The 18,245-nt window shown below is 32.7% G+C and overlaps 5 protein-coding genes across 14 annotated transcripts; 1 reads left to right on the forward strand and 4 right to left on the reverse strand.

The window, feature by feature from the left end:
* Window positions 1-468: 468 nt before the first annotated feature.
* LOC107263031 (serologically defined colon cancer antigen 8 homolog) lies at window positions 469-5,646 on the reverse strand. The gene is made up of 9 exons (XM_015729822.2): window positions 4,821-5,646; window positions 4,539-4,673; window positions 4,109-4,448; window positions 3,224-4,007; window positions 2,893-3,131; window positions 2,710-2,827; window positions 2,357-2,474; window positions 1,673-1,749; window positions 469-1,593 (listed from the first exon to the last, which is right to left on the reverse strand). The coding sequence occupies exons 1-9, from the start codon at window positions 5,015-5,017 to the stop codon at window positions 986-988; spliced, it is 2,616 nt and encodes an 871-aa protein (XP_015585308.1). The 5' UTR covers window positions 5,018-5,646; the 3' UTR covers window positions 469-985.
* Window positions 5,647-5,758: 112 nt separating this feature from the next.
* Window positions 5,759-9,147, reverse strand: LOC107263040 (major facilitator superfamily domain-containing protein 12). 2 transcript variants are annotated; one of them, XM_025080401.1, is made up of 8 exons: window positions 8,722-9,147; window positions 8,236-8,562; window positions 7,930-8,137; window positions 7,657-7,868; window positions 7,224-7,583; window positions 6,831-6,981; window positions 6,632-6,750; window positions 5,759-6,522 (listed from the first exon to the last, which is right to left on the reverse strand). In XM_025080401.1, the coding sequence occupies exons 2-8, from the start codon at window positions 8,540-8,542 to the stop codon at window positions 6,476-6,478; spliced, it is 1,404 nt and encodes a 467-aa protein (XP_024936169.1). In that variant the 5' UTR covers window positions 8,543-8,562; window positions 8,722-9,147; the 3' UTR covers window positions 5,759-6,475. The 2 variants fall into 2 exon arrangements, with proteins under 2 accessions (XP_024936169.1, XP_015585317.1); XM_015729831.2 differs by having other exon boundaries at window positions 5,759-6,529.
* Window positions 9,148-9,736: 589 nt separating this feature from the next.
* Window positions 9,737-10,848, reverse strand: LOC107263048 (ribonuclease kappa-B). The gene is made up of 2 exons (XM_015729848.2): window positions 10,659-10,848; window positions 9,737-10,311 (listed from the first exon to the last, which is right to left on the reverse strand). The coding sequence occupies exons 1-2, from the start codon at window positions 10,725-10,727 to the stop codon at window positions 10,093-10,095; spliced, it is 288 nt and encodes a 95-aa protein (XP_015585334.1). The 5' UTR covers window positions 10,728-10,848; the 3' UTR covers window positions 9,737-10,092.
* A 387-nt stretch (window positions 10,849-11,235) lies between these two features.
* On the forward strand, window positions 11,236-15,219 carry LOC107263042 (pleckstrin homology domain-containing family F member 2). 3 transcript variants are annotated; one of them, XM_015729835.2, is made up of 8 exons: window positions 11,236-11,516; window positions 11,841-11,905; window positions 12,347-12,484; window positions 12,654-12,717; window positions 13,058-13,114; window positions 13,205-13,311; window positions 13,390-13,647; window positions 13,820-15,219. In XM_015729835.2, exons 1-8 carry the CDS (start codon window positions 11,501-11,503, stop codon window positions 13,847-13,849), a joined length of 735 nt encoding a protein of 244 aa, XP_015585321.1. In that variant the 5' UTR covers window positions 11,236-11,500; the 3' UTR covers window positions 13,850-15,219. The 3 variants fall into 3 exon arrangements, with proteins under 3 accessions (XP_015585321.1, XP_015585319.1, XP_024936170.1); XM_015729833.2 differs by having other exon boundaries at window positions 11,239-11,516; window positions 12,989-13,114; XM_025080402.1 differs by lacking the exon at window positions 11,236-11,516 and adding an exon at window positions 11,679-11,702 and having other exon boundaries at window positions 12,989-13,114.
* Window positions 15,220-15,773: 554 nt separating this feature from the next.
* On the reverse strand, window positions 15,774-17,467 carry LOC107263047 (nuclear receptor 2C2-associated protein). 7 transcript variants are annotated; one of them, XM_015729846.2, is made up of 5 exons: window positions 17,210-17,466; window positions 16,734-16,760; window positions 16,455-16,553; window positions 16,247-16,337; window positions 15,774-16,166 (listed from the first exon to the last, which is right to left on the reverse strand). In XM_015729846.2, exons 3-5 carry the CDS (start codon window positions 16,490-16,492, stop codon window positions 15,882-15,884), a joined length of 414 nt encoding a protein of 137 aa, XP_015585332.1. In that variant the 5' UTR covers window positions 16,493-16,553; window positions 16,734-16,760; window positions 17,210-17,466; the 3' UTR covers window positions 15,774-15,881. The 7 variants fall into 7 exon arrangements, with proteins under 7 accessions (XP_015585332.1, XP_015585331.1, XP_024936173.1 ...); XM_015729845.2 differs by having other exon boundaries at window positions 16,942-17,466; XM_025080405.1 differs by having other exon boundaries at window positions 16,734-16,828; window positions 17,210-17,465.
* Window positions 17,468-18,245: the final 778 nt, after the last annotated feature.

Consider the following 18,245-nt stretch of genomic DNA (forward strand, 5'->3'; position numbering starts at 1 on the left):
AAATTAATGAATCAGTGTCCCATATCAGCTGTGCCAAACGGTGGAGGGTTTAATGACGTTTGAACATTATATGAAACATTATTTTGTATCTTAGTTATTTTAACTTTAATACCATTCCTTTTTTTATTTTTTAATAAACTATCCACATGTGGATAGCACTAGACAAGGAAATGATTATAGAGTGTGATATTCGTACCGATCCTAGAGACACGTGCTGGTCGAGTCAAAACTATATTAATCATGACTCTCACGTCACTTGGATCAGTTTGACCTTTACAATCTAATTTTATACGTCAATTTACACGAGAAATAGTCTGCGTATATCTTGTAAACTGACGTTAAGAATTAAAGATTAAAAGATAAAAACTATAGAATTACATAATGCTGTATAAAATGTATCTAATGTTTGTTAGTTTTTATGAATGACGAAAACTGTATACATGAAATTAATAAATAATCAAATCCTCATAAGCGTCGAGGACTTTAATAATTACTTTAATTACTTTTTATTACATGTATAAAGGTCAATTGTTACTCTTCCCTTACACACCTACATAATATGGAATCTCCATTCAATATCGAAAAAGTCATTCTTAACATTAGATTTACCAGACCAGTCATTTTGACTGGTCGTGCAATTTCAATTCAAAATTCCTACTACATATATCATTTGATATCAGAAATGATGTTATGACTTTTGTAACTATAAGTAGAGAACACATTTTATAAACTTAATGTTATTTTATATACATTAGTAACAAATATAATTGTTGTTATTGACATTTATACCAGTACCAGTCAAAATGAATAAATAGATGGTAAATCTAGGGTTAATGTAACTATGAACTCGCATAAATAAATATTATTTTGCTATTGCACTATGAAACAAAGAATCACCATGAAATATATTGCACACAGTGAGAAATCATTATCGCAAGCCTTGCACTTTTATTTTTAAATAAATTACGAAACATTATCATCCAGACTAATTCGTCGTTGGAGCTTCAGCCAGTGCGGGTTCCTCAGATGATTGTTCGGTTTCGCGTAACTCAGTGCTCTGTTTCTCCACATAATTATTAGGATAATTTTGATATTCTTGCTCATTATATTGCCCATCTTGATAACCAACCTCAGCCTTATATTGATCATCTTCAACATATTGTTGTCCCTCATACTGACTCGGGTCGTATTGATCATATTGATACATTTGTTCATTGTACGCAGGATCCAAATTTTGATCTTCCTGCTGATCATATTGCATCACATTTTGAGAATCATATCCTTCCTGATTAACGTTTTCCAGCACATCCGACGAGAGTTCCTGCTGCTGATTTTCTGATTCACACTGTTCTTGTTGGACGTGACCGCTTTGTACGTCATTTTCTGAATCAAGTTCCTCTTGATTTCTACTTACGGTATATTGTTCGTTTTCCGGATTTTTAAGTCTTTCATTAAACCTTTGTGCGTCTTCTTTTGTTGGATCCTTTTTCGAAATGATTGATTGTACTTCTTGTGGCTCAGACGTTCTTTCAGACAAGTTTGCTATACCTTTATTGTACATTTGTGCTTCCTGACCTAGTTTTTCGGATACTCCTATATAAAAAAATAGGATTTATATAGATACAAAAGATTGGAATATACATAATAGTATAATTATAACATAATATTATACCTTTATCATTATTAAGCTTGTCTTGTATCTTGCTCGATAAATACATTATGTTGGTTTGTAGGCTGTCCATTTCTTCCCTAAACAAACATAAATCTAGTTTAATTTCTAAATCATAAATACGAATCACATTCCAAAGAAATATTAAGAGAAATCGTGATGCGTACCTAACTTATACCTAAATACCAATAATTAAATAATTAATCAAATATTAATTAATCGTTTATCCTCTCTCGTATTTATATCCTCATTGCCAAGTAACTACCCATTTCTGTATTTCGTATAAACGATCGTACATGCTATTACTGTGTTGATAGAGGCACTTTGATGGTCTCTGCGCGACCCGACTTCTTTTTTGGAACAACTTTTACTTTGAGATCAACCTTAACAGTGCGTTTCTTGTTCGAAGGCGATGCGGTTATGCTGATTGCGCCCACATCTCCCTGACTGATCCCCTCTGTCAACACAGAACAGCCCCAGATGAATTTCGCATGAGGGAAAAGTTTACAAAACAGTTTGAACAAATAGTAGGAGTATGATCATTAAGTAAGTCTTTCTGTAAAGCTATAAGCCGATGTAAATCGTATCCTCGGTTCTGAGACCCGTGCCTTGTATATTACATAGGAATATTTTGTTCACCGATAAATTAGTCAGTTAGACTAAACAAAATGAAAAGCGAGAGAATACTTGTGTCTCTGGCTGTTAGCTTCCAAACGATGTGTGAGAGATTGGCATTCGGCGGTCAGTTGAGAGACGAGCGAAGCCTGATTGGCCATAGCATCTTCTAGAGTGGCCACTGTAGCAGCTAGGAAATTTCATCCCATAAGTCAATTTCAAATAAATTGACTAATTTCATCTCAGCCCATGCTAGGCATAATGTCAGCATGCCGATTTCCCACACAGATTACCGATAACCATTTAATCGCATTGAATAATTAATTTTGTTCATTGTCCTTAGCAATTTAATTCGATCTCCTCCACGAGAGCCTAACCTTAGAGACAATATACCTAACACAGGCATACCTAGAATGATACCTTACCATGCTTTGATTCCATGTTCATGATCATTGACGTCAGTTCCTTTTCATTTTCTGGTCTTGCTGATGAACCACCTGTCAAGGGTACAGCTTCGGAATGGATCATTTTGTTCATGCCAATCTGAAATCCCAATTTTTCGTAAAATTTTGTTTAATGTCATATCAATTAATAGGAATATAATCCACCTCTTTTTCGAGTGACGCTATCTGTTCGGATAAACGTAAATTTTCCCTACGGCAATGGACCAAGTCAGCATCCGCTCGTTCTAATCTCTGTTTGTAAGAATTGATTTCGGCTTGTAATCTACTCTGATCATGACGCGCCTGTCGTTCGCTACGCTCTGCTGATAATGTTGCAGCAGACACTTCCTGTTCCGCTGCATCCTTCTCAGCAACAGCTTGGCTTAGATCACTTTGCAAGCTTGCTAAATAGATAAATATAAAAAAGGTATACACATTTTATTTTGTTTTATTATCTCACAATTGTTGCAAATTTCCAATCGTGTTCAATACTTACATATTTTATTTTGTAACTCCTTCTTCAGATCATCGATCAATGCTTGTTTCTGAGCTAGATCTCTTCTCAAGTCAGCCAATTCTCTGCGTTGCTTTTCTGACTCTAGTTGAGATTTACTTGCAGCATCCCAATGAGATGCTATATCCGCCGATAGTTGCTCTACCTGCTGACTGTATCTACGCTCAACCTGATGTCTCTCATCAGCAACTCGTCTATTCGCCTCCTGTGCAGCTTCCCTTAACTTTTCATGCTGTCTATCCAGTTCATCACGAAGTCTCCTGATCTCTGCCTCTGCTTGTGTCTTCTCGAATTGTGCTTGTTCCACAATGTCAAGAGCGCGTTTTGCTTTTTGAGCCGTATCCGATTCCTTCTCTCTCGCAAGAATTAAGCTCCTCTGTAAATCCTCAAGTTTCCCTTCAATCTCACGCTTATCCCTTAAAGCCTGTTCCAATTGGGACTTCATTTCAGAACTTCCAGGAGTCGCACCGCTTTCGGCTAATCTCTTAATATTCGACTGATTCTCTTCCTGAGCTTTACGCAACTCCACTTTTGCCTGAGTTAATTGAGCCTCTAATTCACTGATACGCGATTCGAACATGATACTGGGACCTTCTAAGACCTTTTGCAACTTAACGCGCTTCCCTTTTGAATCCAAAGTATTCCCGTGGGATTTGTATTCCTCCGGATCTTTATTCTCCTCTTCGGAATTTCTATACTCGTCCAGCACGGATTTGAGGAAGCCATTTTTATTCTTATCATGCAGCGCATCGTTTTCTGCGACCACCTAACATTTCAAAAATTCCTCCAATACGTTCTAATACGTTCATAGCGATTTCTTTAATGCACCAAATTTTTTTATAATCTATATTCATTTTTAATACGTACCTCTCTCACTTTACCAAGCAAATTCGTAAGTTCGTCCCTACAATATTGCGATTCTCTTTCCAATTGTTCTATATACTCTTCTTGTCGTTCGATAAATGATGCTAATTCAGGTGGAGCACCTTGCTGATCTCCCGCTGACAGAACTAGATTACTGCATGCTTTTGCCAAATGTATATTTTTTGGCTGGGGCAAATAAGGACTTGCCCTGGGAGGTAAATTCCCATTGAATTCTTTCGTCCGAGAACTGTTGCTTAAAACACTTCTATCGTCAGTGTCTTCTTCGGATTCATTAATCCTTGGATTACTATCTTGGTAATTATCCCTGCTGCGACCAAACTTCCTGTATATCAAAAATCGAGGCTAAAGATAAATAACTAATCAACAATATAATTACGTATTAACCACAAATACGTTAACATAAAGCATATACCTTGGCAGAATCCTTGGAGTGTAAGATTCTGCCAACAAATACTTTAACTTTGAAACAGCTTCTCTATAAGCCATTTCCGTATAATCAGTCGGTTTCTTTTTAGTCGTATCGATTTTTTGAAATCCATTTAATTTTCTGCAAAACAATATCAAACCGTATGACAAATTATCCATAGAATAAATAAATGATTAACTAATCTAACAAAGTACGCAGAACAAAACCTCAATTTGTTATATATCATTAATAGTACCAATTACCAATTGATGCCAACTGTTTACTCACCTTGGTTTGAACCGTCTTGAGCGGCCATATCCGGTTTGATCGAAATTCAGCAAATTGGTTGTAGACTTTGGTTTTAAATAGGATCGAAGAGGAAGTCTTGGACGAGCCAGATACGTCGCTGAATTTCCAGTTGTTGCTGCGGCGCTCATCGAACCTCCGCTGAAACGACTTCGACGCGATAAGTTCGTTCCTAGCATTCTGAATCCACTCTGACCCTCGAATGGGTGTCCCGGGGCTACATATAAGCCAGGTATACCAATCGATTGCAGCAGAGTACACTCGCTCGTGCCTACGTTAATCACGAAACAGTTTCGTCCCTCGACGCCCGACTTCCACAAGGAAATCGAACTTTGGCTTAACGGGATGTAAGTGGAGCCTGGTGGTGAATCGCGTGCAGAGAAGCCATCCGTTCCTTCGAAGGGGACAGGCACCGTACCATCGTTTTCTATATTCGTGACTCCCAACGATTCCTTCGCGTACGAAAAATCTTTACTTTTACATCGTCAAATATGCCCTGATAATTTTGAATGTCCTTTCTCTGCCTTCTATTGTCTGTTAATATGTTAGCATTCAGTCTTACAGTTTACAAAGCTCATTTATAGTTATGGATGATAGATGCCCGAGATAACGCAAATATCCTAGAAACGTCTTCCTAGTCTTTGGAACGTCTATGAAATTTGTATAACTAATTGTTTCAGACCACTAGATCTTATACGGTATTTAACAAAATAAAGGTAATATCTATATCTATGTTACATTATGAAGTAATTTTATTCATGTCCAGACTGTCTGTTAGTTTTTAATTGAATACAGTGAGTGATGTATTATGAGCATGAAGAATATTTTGACTTACTATAGGCTGCAATTAGAAAATTACAGGTATACTATCTTGTATACAATAAAGCTATTGATGTACACGTCAAATAAAAATTCTTCCGTTTCTCTTTAACAATGTTTTATTATTCTGGACCAGTAATAGTTTTATTTAATTATTGCCAGGTCTGTATTTTTCATTCAATAACTATATTTAGAATCCAATATAAGAAATGGGAACAGAAGGTTTCGTGATTAGCATTTGTCTACATTATAAATGTAGATTACATAATATTTAATATTACAATATGTCATTAAAATCATAAGTTAAAACTTATCTAGTTCGTCTTTGTTGTTACAATTGTACATAAATAACGCTTGCGCTTGATGGTTGCATCATTATAAATTTAATAGACTTCATTTCTATACTTTCAAAATACCAGTAATCACATAAAGAATAACTACTAGTCTAATAATCGAATAAGCGCATATCCATACTGTGGATGGATTAGAAAACTGACATATTATAAACTGATACTCTGTAAGTACATCTCTTATAGTATTAAAATTGTAACAAATACAAAGCAAAAATATACATTTAAAAAAGATCTCTTATTATACTCTGGAAATTTTAACAATTGATGCTAACACTTATGTTCAAAGAATGTCTGTTACCCTCAGCATAACATATCAATATAGTACAGCCAGTACTATAAATTAGCGGTACAAATTTCAATTAATTATTTAACTACTATCTGTCATCAACTAATTAGAGCAGTACAATATATAGATTACAATAAAGCACTACTCTGCAGAGTCTTCTCTCACTACAGATCTCGCCATCACAGATGTATTTTCATGGACTGATGACTCTCTTGAATCCAAGGTCCTATAATCTAAATTTTATATATTGAGCCACTTAATAAAAAATATAAAAAAGAAAGTGATAAGGATAACATAAGTATATTAATATATTTTTATATTGCAAATGCATTTACCATTTTCATACGTAAATGGTTTGATAAAAAATATCACTGACAGTCCTACAACAGCAGCACCTCCACAGGCAAAACTTAGAACATCCCTGTAATAATTTGGACAGTCGTCAGAGCACCGCCTGGAAATTAAAAGTGCAATGAACAATGTAACACGGTACATAAAATTCCTATAAGACATAAACACAAACTAAACTCTTACAGATATTGAATTACAATAACAGCCAATCCGTTACAAAGCTTATCCGTGAAGCTCATGACACCATAAACAAAAGCACCACTTTCAGTACTTTGTCCGATCAAATCAGCAGTTATTCCAAGGCTAGTGACTAACATTATTGAACCCCCAGCGCCTATGTAGAAAGATCATTAAATTACATAACGCCAAGTAAGAAATGAACGATAACAGGATGTTTACAAATGCATTCACACATCTAAATAGCTATGAAACACGTAAAGTGAAATTCGAATATCAAGACTGCAAAACAGTTATAATTATATTCCATGTAAACGATACTGTAACTGTTTAAAGCACATATGTATATTATATTGTGTACGAATTAATTATTAGTAATAATATGATATGTCTATTTACCCAACAGTATAGAAACTGGATAGATTTCGTAAGTAACATAGGCATCGCCTTTACCAAACCATATCCATACGCAAGCACATACCCCTAACAATACGCCAAATGAGTACGAGATCTGTCTACCTAATTTTCTGTTAAGTCTTTCGATAATTAAAGACGTTACAAAGCTGCTGAGGAATATTGTTAAAGGCGTAATAGCTAGGGATGTTGCAGCCAGGTTCAACGTCTCTGTCAGGTATAAAGGTATATAAATCTGTGATAAATTTACAAATAATCTTGTTGGCATATAAACACACGCCACTTGATACAGCCGACTGTCTTTTAATAAAGTCGATGCCGTTCGTGTATTTCGTCGTAGTGGACCTAAGAAGTTGATCCAGGATTAAAATCAGATACTTAAATTTTAGGAATACACACTTAGTTTATTGTAACTCACCTGCAGAATCACTAGCAGCACCTTCTTTTACGTAAATATGGAATATGACTGATGTTAGAAAACCAATGGCTATTCCAAGAAATACAATGTGTTGAAATTTATATGCATCGCTTGGCCCTATTTGAGATTCTGGGATATTCTCATTAGTAATATGTAATACTCCCCACATGATACAATACACAAGTACATTTGAAAAGACAGTAAAACTATACCTGTTGTACAGAAAAGAAATATTAATTTTGAAAATATTTAGAGAATATTTTAAATGGTTACCTAATAGCTGTGAGTTCTGTTCTTTCATGTTCAGTGGGCGTTAGGTCAGGTATTAAAGATAAATGTGATATCTGGACTGCAGCCCAGCCAAATTGAAATATCACTACAAATGCTGCATAGTATATTAACTGGGCCCATTGGTGGGCACCTTCACACCCAATGCACGGTGAAAAAATAAATGGAAACGATAATAGAATGCATATTGTACCTGAATGTGAATCAGAATATTATTACATAATATTTGTGATCACATTATTACATTTATTATCATACACATTAAAGGTATTTACCATAACTGGTACTTACCGAACAAATGCCAAGTTTTCCTTTTACCATACCGACACAGGCAAAAATCATCATTCTTGTCTGAATGTAAACCAACGAATGGAGTGGCAAGAGCATCAGCTACTTGGCCAATTAGTAAAATCATACCTGACATAAAATGACTAAATCCCAGCACAAAGTGAAAAAATACTAATAAATATGTAAACCACATAGAGGCACAAATATCATTTAAGATATGTCCTATGCCATATGCTAGCCTTAGCTTAAGTGGAAGACGTCTGACTATTTCAGTATAATCATTTACCAATACATTTGTACTATCCTCCATTGTTATTTTATTTGTTACACCTAAAAATTACATATTCTTAGAAATAAAATTTGACCTACAGATAGCATTATAATTGGACCTTAATAAATTGGGTTCAATGAAAATTTTACCTTAATAAAATAATAAGAAATCATAATATAAATCTACCTACAATTTAAATAATTGAAATACATAAGTACCTTGAAGTGTTAAAGCAGTTTATTGTCAAGCATAACCTTTCCAACTGTCATCCTTTATAACGAAACTGCTGTGATGCATTTACAAATACTAGGTATAGTATATTTCCATTATTTGACAAAGTTCGAAGTGTTGTAACATTTCAAATACTATTACGTTCTGACAAGAATCACAAAATAAGAGTGCAGATACCAAATGCAAACGTTCGTCAAAGCTTTCCTTTCTTAAGAACAAATGGTTCGCGAGATGCGAATGACACATCGTAGAAAAATCATACAAATCACATGGGGTGGACAGAGTCCATAATCTGTCAAATGTATTCATCATGTGATACATAAATTAGGGCAATATTACAAAAATGGCGAAGTTCGTGTACATTTTACTTTAAAAATGTTTATATTATAATGCTAAACGTTTCAAGGAGGCGCTGAACTCAATTTATCTAATAATAACACTTATCACTGTATGATTAGTCTAAATTTTAATTATATTTTCGTTTTTAGCACTCGATTTTAATTTATATATTTTTTACTTGATATTAGGAGAATAACTCAAGACAGTTTTTATAATAACTCTTGATTTATTTACAAGAGAACATCAATCAATACCAGCCAATCACCAAAATTTAATTATCTGTTTTATTCTTCCTAAAGTTATATTAGTTAAACATATGCTTATTATTTGGTTACAATACTACACACAGAAGAAATATCTTAATTCAAGAAGTTCAATTAAAACCCACATTCGACAATAGTCAAATGCTTTGATTATTTACATTGTTCAATTTACAAAATTTTCATCTATTTTATTATAGATGATCAAATTAGTAATAATAACAGCACTAAAGAATAAACAATAGTTTTCATTATTGTAAATCTCTTTTGCAAACCTTGATAAACTATCAACATAAGTATCTTTTATTAGGAAGATAATAATTTTCTAAAGATATAATATGTATTATAAATGTACATGATCTTTACAAATAATTTATGTCTGCTAAGTAATTGACGCAAAAAATCATTTTGTACTGGAATATACTTAAAGCAGACTGTTACATGCAACTGTGTGTAATAATTAATATCTATAACTTATGGATCTGAATACTTTGTAACATCTTAGCAGAAAACAATGCACATATTTTTACAATTCTATTAAATAGCAGGAAAAAGAAATGAATAGAGTTCTGAAATATTATACATGTAATTGGTAAAATTCTATTATGCTCTGCAGATGTCTGGAGCAAAGCTTATTACGAAGATATTTAAAACATAATATATTTGTATATTTCATGGGATAGAAGTAGCATTTTCATTATCAATTTTATGCTCCTTGAAGCCATTGGCAGCTCTGATTATATAGAATACCATTTCCAATTAAACGCTAAGAGATGATCTTGAATTTACATAGAATTGGTGACCCGATAATAAAAATGTCACAATGTAAATGCATGCGGCAATCCAGCAGTTAAATGCATTTTGAGTGTATCCAGCATCTATTTTAGTATAAAATTCATTTAGCGATGTAAATTCGCTCACTGGCACATCCTCTATAAGAGCAACACTCCTGATAAAAAAGAATGCACCCATCAAGACCTACAAATCAGAATAAAATATATATTTAACCAACTGTCAGTCTTTAGAAACATTATATTAACAAATATTTTATTATAATTATTATTTCTTACTTAAAAATAGTATTAATTTATTTCATTAGACAAATGATATATGAACTCTACTTTCGGAAAATTCAGTGTATCATTGCAAATACAATAGATACTATATCACCATTGAAATATCACGAATGCAAGAAACTCTAATTAAGAATATACTATATATCAATAAAAAGACCATTATATATAGAAATAAATTATTAAGATGCTTTTAGTTAAATCTAAAAGTAATGTTTGACCATTACAAGGATAACGATGAATTTGACTTACTAGTTGAATTATGCCCCACGTAGAAAGTACCAAGCCACACAGGGCATATTTAGGACCGCAGATCTTCATGATGTTCTCGTTGAAACGTCGCCTTGTACGATCTTTTAGCAAAGAGACAAGCGTGTAACAGATTCACCTCAGAAAAAGTTACCGAGTGGCGTACAGTTAGTTACGCCCAGGTCAGTCATATGATTACAATCGATACTATCGTACACCAACGAGGTGCGATCAGTTTCAAAATATTACTAGATACCATTTGACTTGGTTTATAAAACAAATTTCATTAATATTTCACACGTTTATAATCACACAATCATTTAAAAATATTAAATAACACATTCCACAAATGGAATGCAGCCAATAGATAAAAAATATTAAATAATTAGAATACTTATTATTTTTTATTACAAATATATTTCTTGCTTTGTTTAAATATATCAAATGCTACAACATTCTATGAACTAAATAATTAACATTTTTACGTCTTATTTTGATATTTTTAATACTATGCACGGGGAAAGTTAATGCAATAGGTCTGCACTGCTTTTCTACGTGTGACGACAAGAATCAAAGGGAGTATTAGTAATTAGTGGTTGCAGTCATAAGAACCATTTGGTAGCTAACCAAGGAATTTATATCTCAAGAATATATGCATTAGACGGAGGCCTGAGACTTGGACAAGTTTTTTTAATTAAGTGTTTATAATTGTTTCTAACAATTTTTTACGACCGCCGAATAAGTCAAATTTCGTCAATTTCAATTGGCTCGTTACGGTGTGACAGATAACGAGGAGTGGACGTGATTCATGCTTCCTGCTGTTGTCAGCCCTGATTCATGGAATCATGGTTGATCGACTTGGTTAGTTCGTACTATTTCACCTAACTCTTTTAATTAATTTTTCCGCTACTAGAAAAATTCTATAATAACATTGTGTTGTAATTTCAATATCTGTTCTACTGGCACATAGCTGCATATATTTTTTTTACGTACAATTTCGTTCAGTGTTTCAATTAACCGTCCTACATTGCTGAACGGTACATTTAGGTGTGCTGTGCTTTTGACAGCTACTTAGGTGTACCTAGATAATAATCATATCATATAATGCAACGTCTTAATTTATTCCTAATTAAATTCCTTCTATTGTTTTCATGATATTGTATTACCGTATTTGATATTTTTTAGTAAACAGCGAGGCCAATGCCAGGCGAATTACAATGGTGGAGAACTGTTTCGGCAGTTCTGGTCAGGTATGTTAATTTTATTTGAAAGTTGCTTTAACAATGAATGTACTCTAATTTCTCTTATAACTTCATAGAGACATAATTTATAAACAGCTACCAGTTGGCTATATTAATATTATATCTTAAAATGATATATATATATATATTGGCATAACAATTCTAAATGTATTTTTTAACGAGTATGAAGTATACTTTGTCCACTTTAGAATATATGTGTCGTACCGTTGTTTTCAATATATTGTGATTCGATATCTTATGCTTTATACTATATGATCATTCTTAGCACAATATTGTCTAATATAAGTGCTTTATTATGTAACTCTGAATACTTTATTTTCCTTATGGGCGATAATAATGTTTTGAAACCTTATTAATAATTTAAAATGTTAAGTCATATAAAAATGTATATATTTTTATAATATCTTTTACAAATACTTTTTCTTTCAGCCACTTGCTGTTTCTGGAAGGGTTCTAGTAGGAGAAGGTGTCTTGACAAAAATGTGCAGAAAGAAACCAAAACCAAGGCAGTTTTTTCTATTTAATGACATATTGGTTTATGGGAATATAGTGATCAATAAGAAAAAAGTAAGCATTTTCATTGCATTTTGAATATTATAGACAGATTATTTAACTAACTGAGTGACATTACTAATATTGTTGAAAAATATATATATACATTTGATATTTTTTTAACGTAAATAGTAAACAAATGTTCTTATGCCACATGTATAACAGCTATGTACTTTTCTGGCAGTATAACAAACAACACATAATTCCGTTAGAAGAAGTGAAGCTTGAATCTTTGGCAGATGATGGACGTGAGTATTTCCTGTGCATTTTTGTGAGGCAATTGGTTATATTTTTCATTATGTAATTTCTAACAAAATATGATGTCATCATTATATGCTATACATTTCAAAAGATTATTGCATGGTAGAAGTAATGTATAAAAACATTGTTTTTCTTCATATCACAGTAGTTATACAGAAATGCAACTCACATTCCAGATTGAACTGTCCATACAAAAATTGGTATATCAGCTTGTTATCCTGCATGCTTAATCATATCAAATTGTGCCATTATTTGTAGAGTATCGCAATGGATGGCTCATTAAGACAGTAACAAAGTCATTTGCTGTTTACGCTGCTACTCCTACAGAAAAGCAGGAATGGATGGCTCATATTACAAAGTGCATTGAAGATCTGCTCAGAAAAAGTAAATATATATTTCTTGACAGAAAACATCATTATATGAAACGTCATAAATTTACAGCATGTATTACATTAATAATGTCTTATATTTTAGGTGGCAAGAAACCGGTTGAAGTTCATGCAGCTGTTTGGGTACCGGATAATGAGGCGACTATTTGCATGCATTGTAACAAGACACAATTCACGGTCTTGAATAGACGGGTAATTACGTTTGTATGAATTATTTAGTCTTAATAATGATTGTACTGTTGGAAAGTAAACTAGAAAAATTGTTTGCAGCATCATTGTAGACAATGCGGAGCTGTTGTATGCGGACCATGCAGTAACAAAAAATTGGTATTGCCTGGTCAAGGAGGTGGAAAAGCTGTTAGGGTGTGCCTGCAATGTTACGATGCAGCTAGCAAAGTAAAAGCGACACCATTAACTGCTACCGATAGTTTAAATAACAAAGAACAACAACGTAACTCTGCTGATAGTTCAGGCGGTGACAGTTCTGGTGATGAAGAAGAAGGTAATAAAGAAGAAAAACACGATGAGGTAAGCCAGTCTTTAGTATCAATTTAAGTACTTCTTTAATTTTTTCTTTAACAATAATGTACATTCATTATGTAAATTTATAAATTTGATAAAAAATGTACAATGATGCGGATACAATGTATGTCATACGTAAGCAATGTTATTGATTAACGTATTCTCTTTTTTGTTTCAGCCTAAATTTTATTCCACTCTTGTTCAATGAGCAATGACAATGCACAGTTCATGTTACAATAAGAAGCAAGATATAAATATTGTTCAGATGAATATTTTTTTAAATTCGCATGAGAACGATTTTCAAAATATATGAATTGTAGTTGAAGTTTGGAATTTCAAATCATCACGTACATAAATTATTAGGATGCTCACGTAAAAAGTTTTTTTTGAGAATAATGTTGCAAGATAGATTGCAGACATATGATCAATGGCATAATTGAAAATTCGACAAGAAGAAAAGTTTCGTTCGATATTGAATATTCCGTATTTATATAGCGAATGCAGGTTTTTAATATTTACATAGACCTAAGCAGTGAGTGATGGAAGAAGACTATTATCTATTATAACGTTTTACAGTTAACGTTTTACACATTTACAATAATTCAACCATTGATCAGCAGGTTCATAAAAAATATTAACTTTCATTTGCATGTGTAGCCATCTCATATCTTCTATACTTATTTGTCCCAAATTATAACTTCGTATGTGCACCAATTATATGATGCTCCCTCTTTAAATTTAAGAAAATATGCCACAGCGTGCCTTTACAAATCAATTTTTCACTCTAATTGGCTCTTTCTCACCAATTCTATATAAACAAAACGTATACTGGATTCTATTCCGATACGAATAATAACGGAAACAAAATATTTTATTTGCTCAATGCAAATATATAAATGAAGACGATGACTCGATATGCTTGCTGTTTAATTTGATAATTTCTACAGTAGTCAAGATAATACAATATCACGTGTTAAAACCGTACAATATGAGATATTGCTGCAATCAATACTTAAATTCTGAATATCAAATATTTGTAACTTTATTCCACTAATTCGAAGTTAAAATTCTTGATACCCTGGTCTTTAATAAAGGATAGTCTTAACAATTAAAATACTTGAAATAAACATAGAGGTGTTTTCTAATTAAAGACACGCTTTTTTATGTAAATGAAACACCAAGGGGTAGCGTAACACTGTTCCATAATCTTATAGCAGTGACTATAGACTGCATTTGTTTGTTAAATTAGAGTATATATTTTGTATACGTAAAATTAATTGGGAATGCTTTTGGTCCCCAATTAATAAACCCACAAGCTAATTAATATTAAATGCGTGTATATAATACTGTAAACGATATATGGAAACAATATAGGTCATTTACATTCAAGCATTTGGATTACTTTCTAAGTCTTCAAAATTTAAGAAACACCTTCAGATTTTTTTTAATTCCACTTTAAAACTTTTATTTATAATTCTCTTCGTATTATTGTCAAACGTACTTCTCCAACTTAGAACTTTTGAGTTGAAAATAACGGTTAATGGAATAAATAAAAAAACATTAATTTGTGAATTTCAATGTAGACTTTTGTGAACAAATGATAAGCACTGCCCTGTAGTAAGTAGAATACTCACACTTGTGGTATACCGTAAATCCTAAAATACAAGATTATCTCTACAGCATATGTGTAAAGTTTTACAGACATCTACTTGCCTTGTGAAAAACAAAAATTAATAAATAATCTATGCAATTCTTATTTTCATTTTAGCAGACATGCAATCTTGCATGTACACACAGATGAATCTGCGCAAACATACTATTTACTAATGAAATATATCGAATAAAAAATTACATTAACATTTCTAATACATCACTTGTCAAAAGATTAAGTGCAACGATATTGCATTTGATATTGATATTTTTTTTGTAATTTCAAAACACTGCTTTGCTGTAATGCAGTAATGTACTAATTTGCACATTTGTGTACAATGTTTAAATTGAATATCAGCTAATCACATCAAAAAATTGTTTGTTTAAGTGTAATAAAATTTGATTCTTATCAATGATTAATCGTATGCAGAAATATATGATTTATGTAAAAAATTGTGTCTTACTCAAAATAAACAGTAGAGTACAAAAAATGGTATTTATTTGTCATATAAGTCACTTACATTATCATATAAGTATTCAAATCAATTCATAATATAGAAATATATATACTATACTATAAGTATAGTATGTCAAGAGTAAAGTGACAATTTATAAATAATGATTCTACCAAAAAAGTCTGTACTTTCTTTGAATACTAACTTAAATATTTTTGCCATAATATTCTGATTTAATTTAAATTTTTGCACTGTATTTGTATCCTCTGGGAAAAATGATTCTTGAAAATTTAAACTTTTAGAATCTGGTCCAGCTTCTATAAAACAATCTTTTCCAACAAATCCACCTTGAAATTCAATTTCAATGGTTGATAAACTACACTCTTTATCAAATTCAAATATAATCCATTGTGGAATACCCTAAAAAATAATTGTTGCATCTTTTTAATAATCATCTAAATTACAGAATTATTGGATATCAGTAGAATTTTTTATTTTACCGAATCAGAATTCCAACATGTCTCATTGCAATCATCAAACATATACTTTTTCCCAAAATGACGGATGTCTTTATTTAATACTGAGCTCACCCTAAAGATAATAACAGTGTAATAAACACTTGGCAAAAAAAGACATAAAATGCATACATAATAGATATACACAGACTATTTTTTTATAGTTATGCACTAACACTTGAATCAAACTCACCGACATTCGAACTTATTCTCCTTCAATAAACAAGACATCTTTTCCAAAAATCTTCTGCATTCCTTTTTTAAAGAATTTACCTACTGCATTTGTGTATCTCTGAAATCATCATTTCCATAATACATTTACCTGCTCCAATAAGATTATGAAAAATATCTATTTTAATAACTATTTCAACTGAACCATACCTTACAGTACATTCTAAATATTGTAACAGAATATTAACCAATTTCATATACTAAAATATATCAAAAATATACGAAAAATCATCTCATGTACCTTTATGTTATAGAAATTGTATGTTTGCTTTGGACAAATAATGTTCACGTTGATTAATCATTGTAGCACATGGTTTACTTGAATATGTTTGTATACTAAACAGTTTCACTTATTATAAATATTTTTTATTATATATACTTAATATATATATATATATATATATACTTATTGTTTATACTTAAATATTTTTGATTTTGCCCACTATTACCAGCTATTAAATTGCTGAAATTTTTCAATGTGTACTGCGTATTATTATTACAAAACAAGACAAATTTCACGATTTGAGCAATTTCGCCAAGCAAAACCGTCCAGTTTACGAACGGTTTTTCTGACGTCCACTGATGTCTGAAAGGAACACAAAAATTGCAGAGATGTGTAGGGAAATCATGGAGACTCTAGTCTCCATGAGGGAAATGCACAACGCGACGAAAGAGATGAGTAGGGAGATGCACAACGCTACGGTTTTAGGCAATTACCAAAAGCATGGCGCTGATTCGCAGCGGCGAGTCCGAAAGTATAGTTTTGTGATTATTGTCTCCGTCAAAAATGCGAATCCCGTCGTAGCCGAGGTAAACGTGAACACGAACGCGTAGCTTGGCGAGCAGAGGTTCTCCGCTACTTACCGCTGGTTCCCAAAGCAACAATTAAAACGAGGCAGCTCATCGGATATAGCTTAAATATTTTTTTTCTTAGCAATCCCAAATTCGAGCGCACATTGTAAGCTCGGTAAGTTTAATATGACAAAATCCAGCAACTCATGCCTGACTGCACTGAAGCGCATGTTGCCACCAGTATATTTAATAGATATTTTACCAATGTTGCGTAGCAGAACTATTGTTAAAACCTATCAGGAACTAAAGAACTCCTCGAGAACTATTGAAAAATTCTATTGTTGAAACTTTGAAATTTTTAAGAAATAGCGGTAACAACTTCAAACACGCGTAACACCACAATATTTTGAAAATGATTCAACAATAGACTTTTTCAACAGTTCTCGGGGAGTTCTATAGTTCCTGATAAGTCTTAACAATAGTTCTGCTACGTAACATCGGTAAAATACCTATTAAGCATACTAGTCGCACCATACTCTTCAGTGCAGGTATGCATAAGGAGCTGGCTTTCAGTGTTGTTTTCAGATTGTGTTTCAAACAGTTCCGGGATAATTCTCCCTAGTACTCAATGTTGGAACCATAGTTCCGGCTGGAAGCTAGCACCGCATCGCTATACTCCTTAACGCTGGCAGGAATGAGGTGCTGGCTTTTGCCTTAGTAAATCTTATAAAGCTTACATTGTGCACTCGAATTTAAGATTACAAAATAAAATATTTAGGCAATATCTGATGAGCGGCCTCGTTCTAAGGGCTGCTCTGGAAACCAGCGGTAAGTTGCGGAGTACCTCTGCCGGCCAGGCTACACGTTCGTGATCACGTTCAACTCGGCTACGACGGGATATGCTTTGTCGACGGAGTTGATGATCACAATATCCTACTCCCGGACTCGCCGCTACAATTTA

The sequence above is a fragment of the Cephus cinctus genome, unplaced genomic scaffold, assembly GCF_000341935.2.
Source record: "Cephus cinctus unplaced genomic scaffold, Ccin1 Ccin1_scaffold0132, whole genome shotgun sequence".
In the NCBI taxonomy this organism is placed as follows: Eukaryota; Metazoa; Arthropoda; class Insecta; order Hymenoptera; family Cephidae; genus Cephus; species Cephus cinctus.

Excerpts from the sequence above, each read along its gene's own strand:
- LOC107263031 (XM_015729822.2), bottom strand. The coding sequence starts at position 5,017 with ATGCTAGGAACGAACTTATCGCGTCGAAGTCGTTTCAGCGGAGGTTCG. Across the intron at positions 4,449-4,538 it reads ACTCCAAGGATTCTGCCAAG|GAAGTTTGGTCGCAGCAGGG; the intron begins GTATATGCTTTA and ends TTTGATATACAG. Across the intron at positions 3,132-3,223 it reads GGAGTTACAAAATAAAATAT|CAAGCTTGCAAAGTGATCTA; the intron begins GTAAGTATTGAA and ends TTATCTATTTAG.
- LOC107263040 (XM_015729831.2), bottom strand. The coding sequence starts at position 8,542 with ATGGAGGATAGTACAAATGTATTGGTAAATGATTATACTGAAATAGTC. Across the intron at positions 7,584-7,656 it reads TGCTGCTAGTGATTCTGCAG|GTCCACTACGACGAAATACA; the intron begins GTGAGTTACAAT and ends TCAACTTCTTAG. Across the intron at positions 6,530-6,631 it reads ACCATTTACGTATGAAAATG|ATTATAGGACCTTGGATTCA; the intron begins GTAAATGCATTT and ends TATAAAATTTAG.
- LOC107263048 (XM_015729848.2), bottom strand. The coding sequence starts at position 10,727 with ATGAAGATCTGCGGTCCTAAATATGCCCTGTGTGGCTTGGTACTTTCT. Across the intron at positions 10,312-10,658 it reads CGTGGGGCATAATTCAACTA|GTCTTGATGGGTGCATTCTT; the intron begins GTAAGTCAAATT and ends TCTGATTTGTAG.
- LOC107263042 (XM_015729833.2), top strand. Across the intron at positions 12,485-12,653 it reads TAGTGATCAATAAGAAAAAA|TATAACAAACAACACATAAT; the intron begins GTAAGCATTTTC and ends CTTTTCTGGCAG. Across the intron at positions 13,312-13,389 it reads TCACGGTCTTGAATAGACGG|CATCATTGTAGACAATGCGG; the intron begins GTAATTACGTTT and ends AATTGTTTGCAG.
- LOC107263047 (XM_025080406.1), bottom strand. The coding sequence starts at position 16,492 with ATGTCTTGTTTATTGAAGGAGAATAAGTTCGAATGTCG. Across the intron at positions 16,338-16,454 it reads GAGAATAAGTTCGAATGTCG|GGTGAGCTCAGTATTAAATA; the intron begins GTGAGTTTGATT and ends TATTATCTTTAG. Across the intron at positions 16,167-16,246 it reads CATGTTGGAATTCTGATTCG|GGTATTCCACAATGGATTAT; the intron begins GTAAAATAAAAA and ends ATTATTTTTTAG.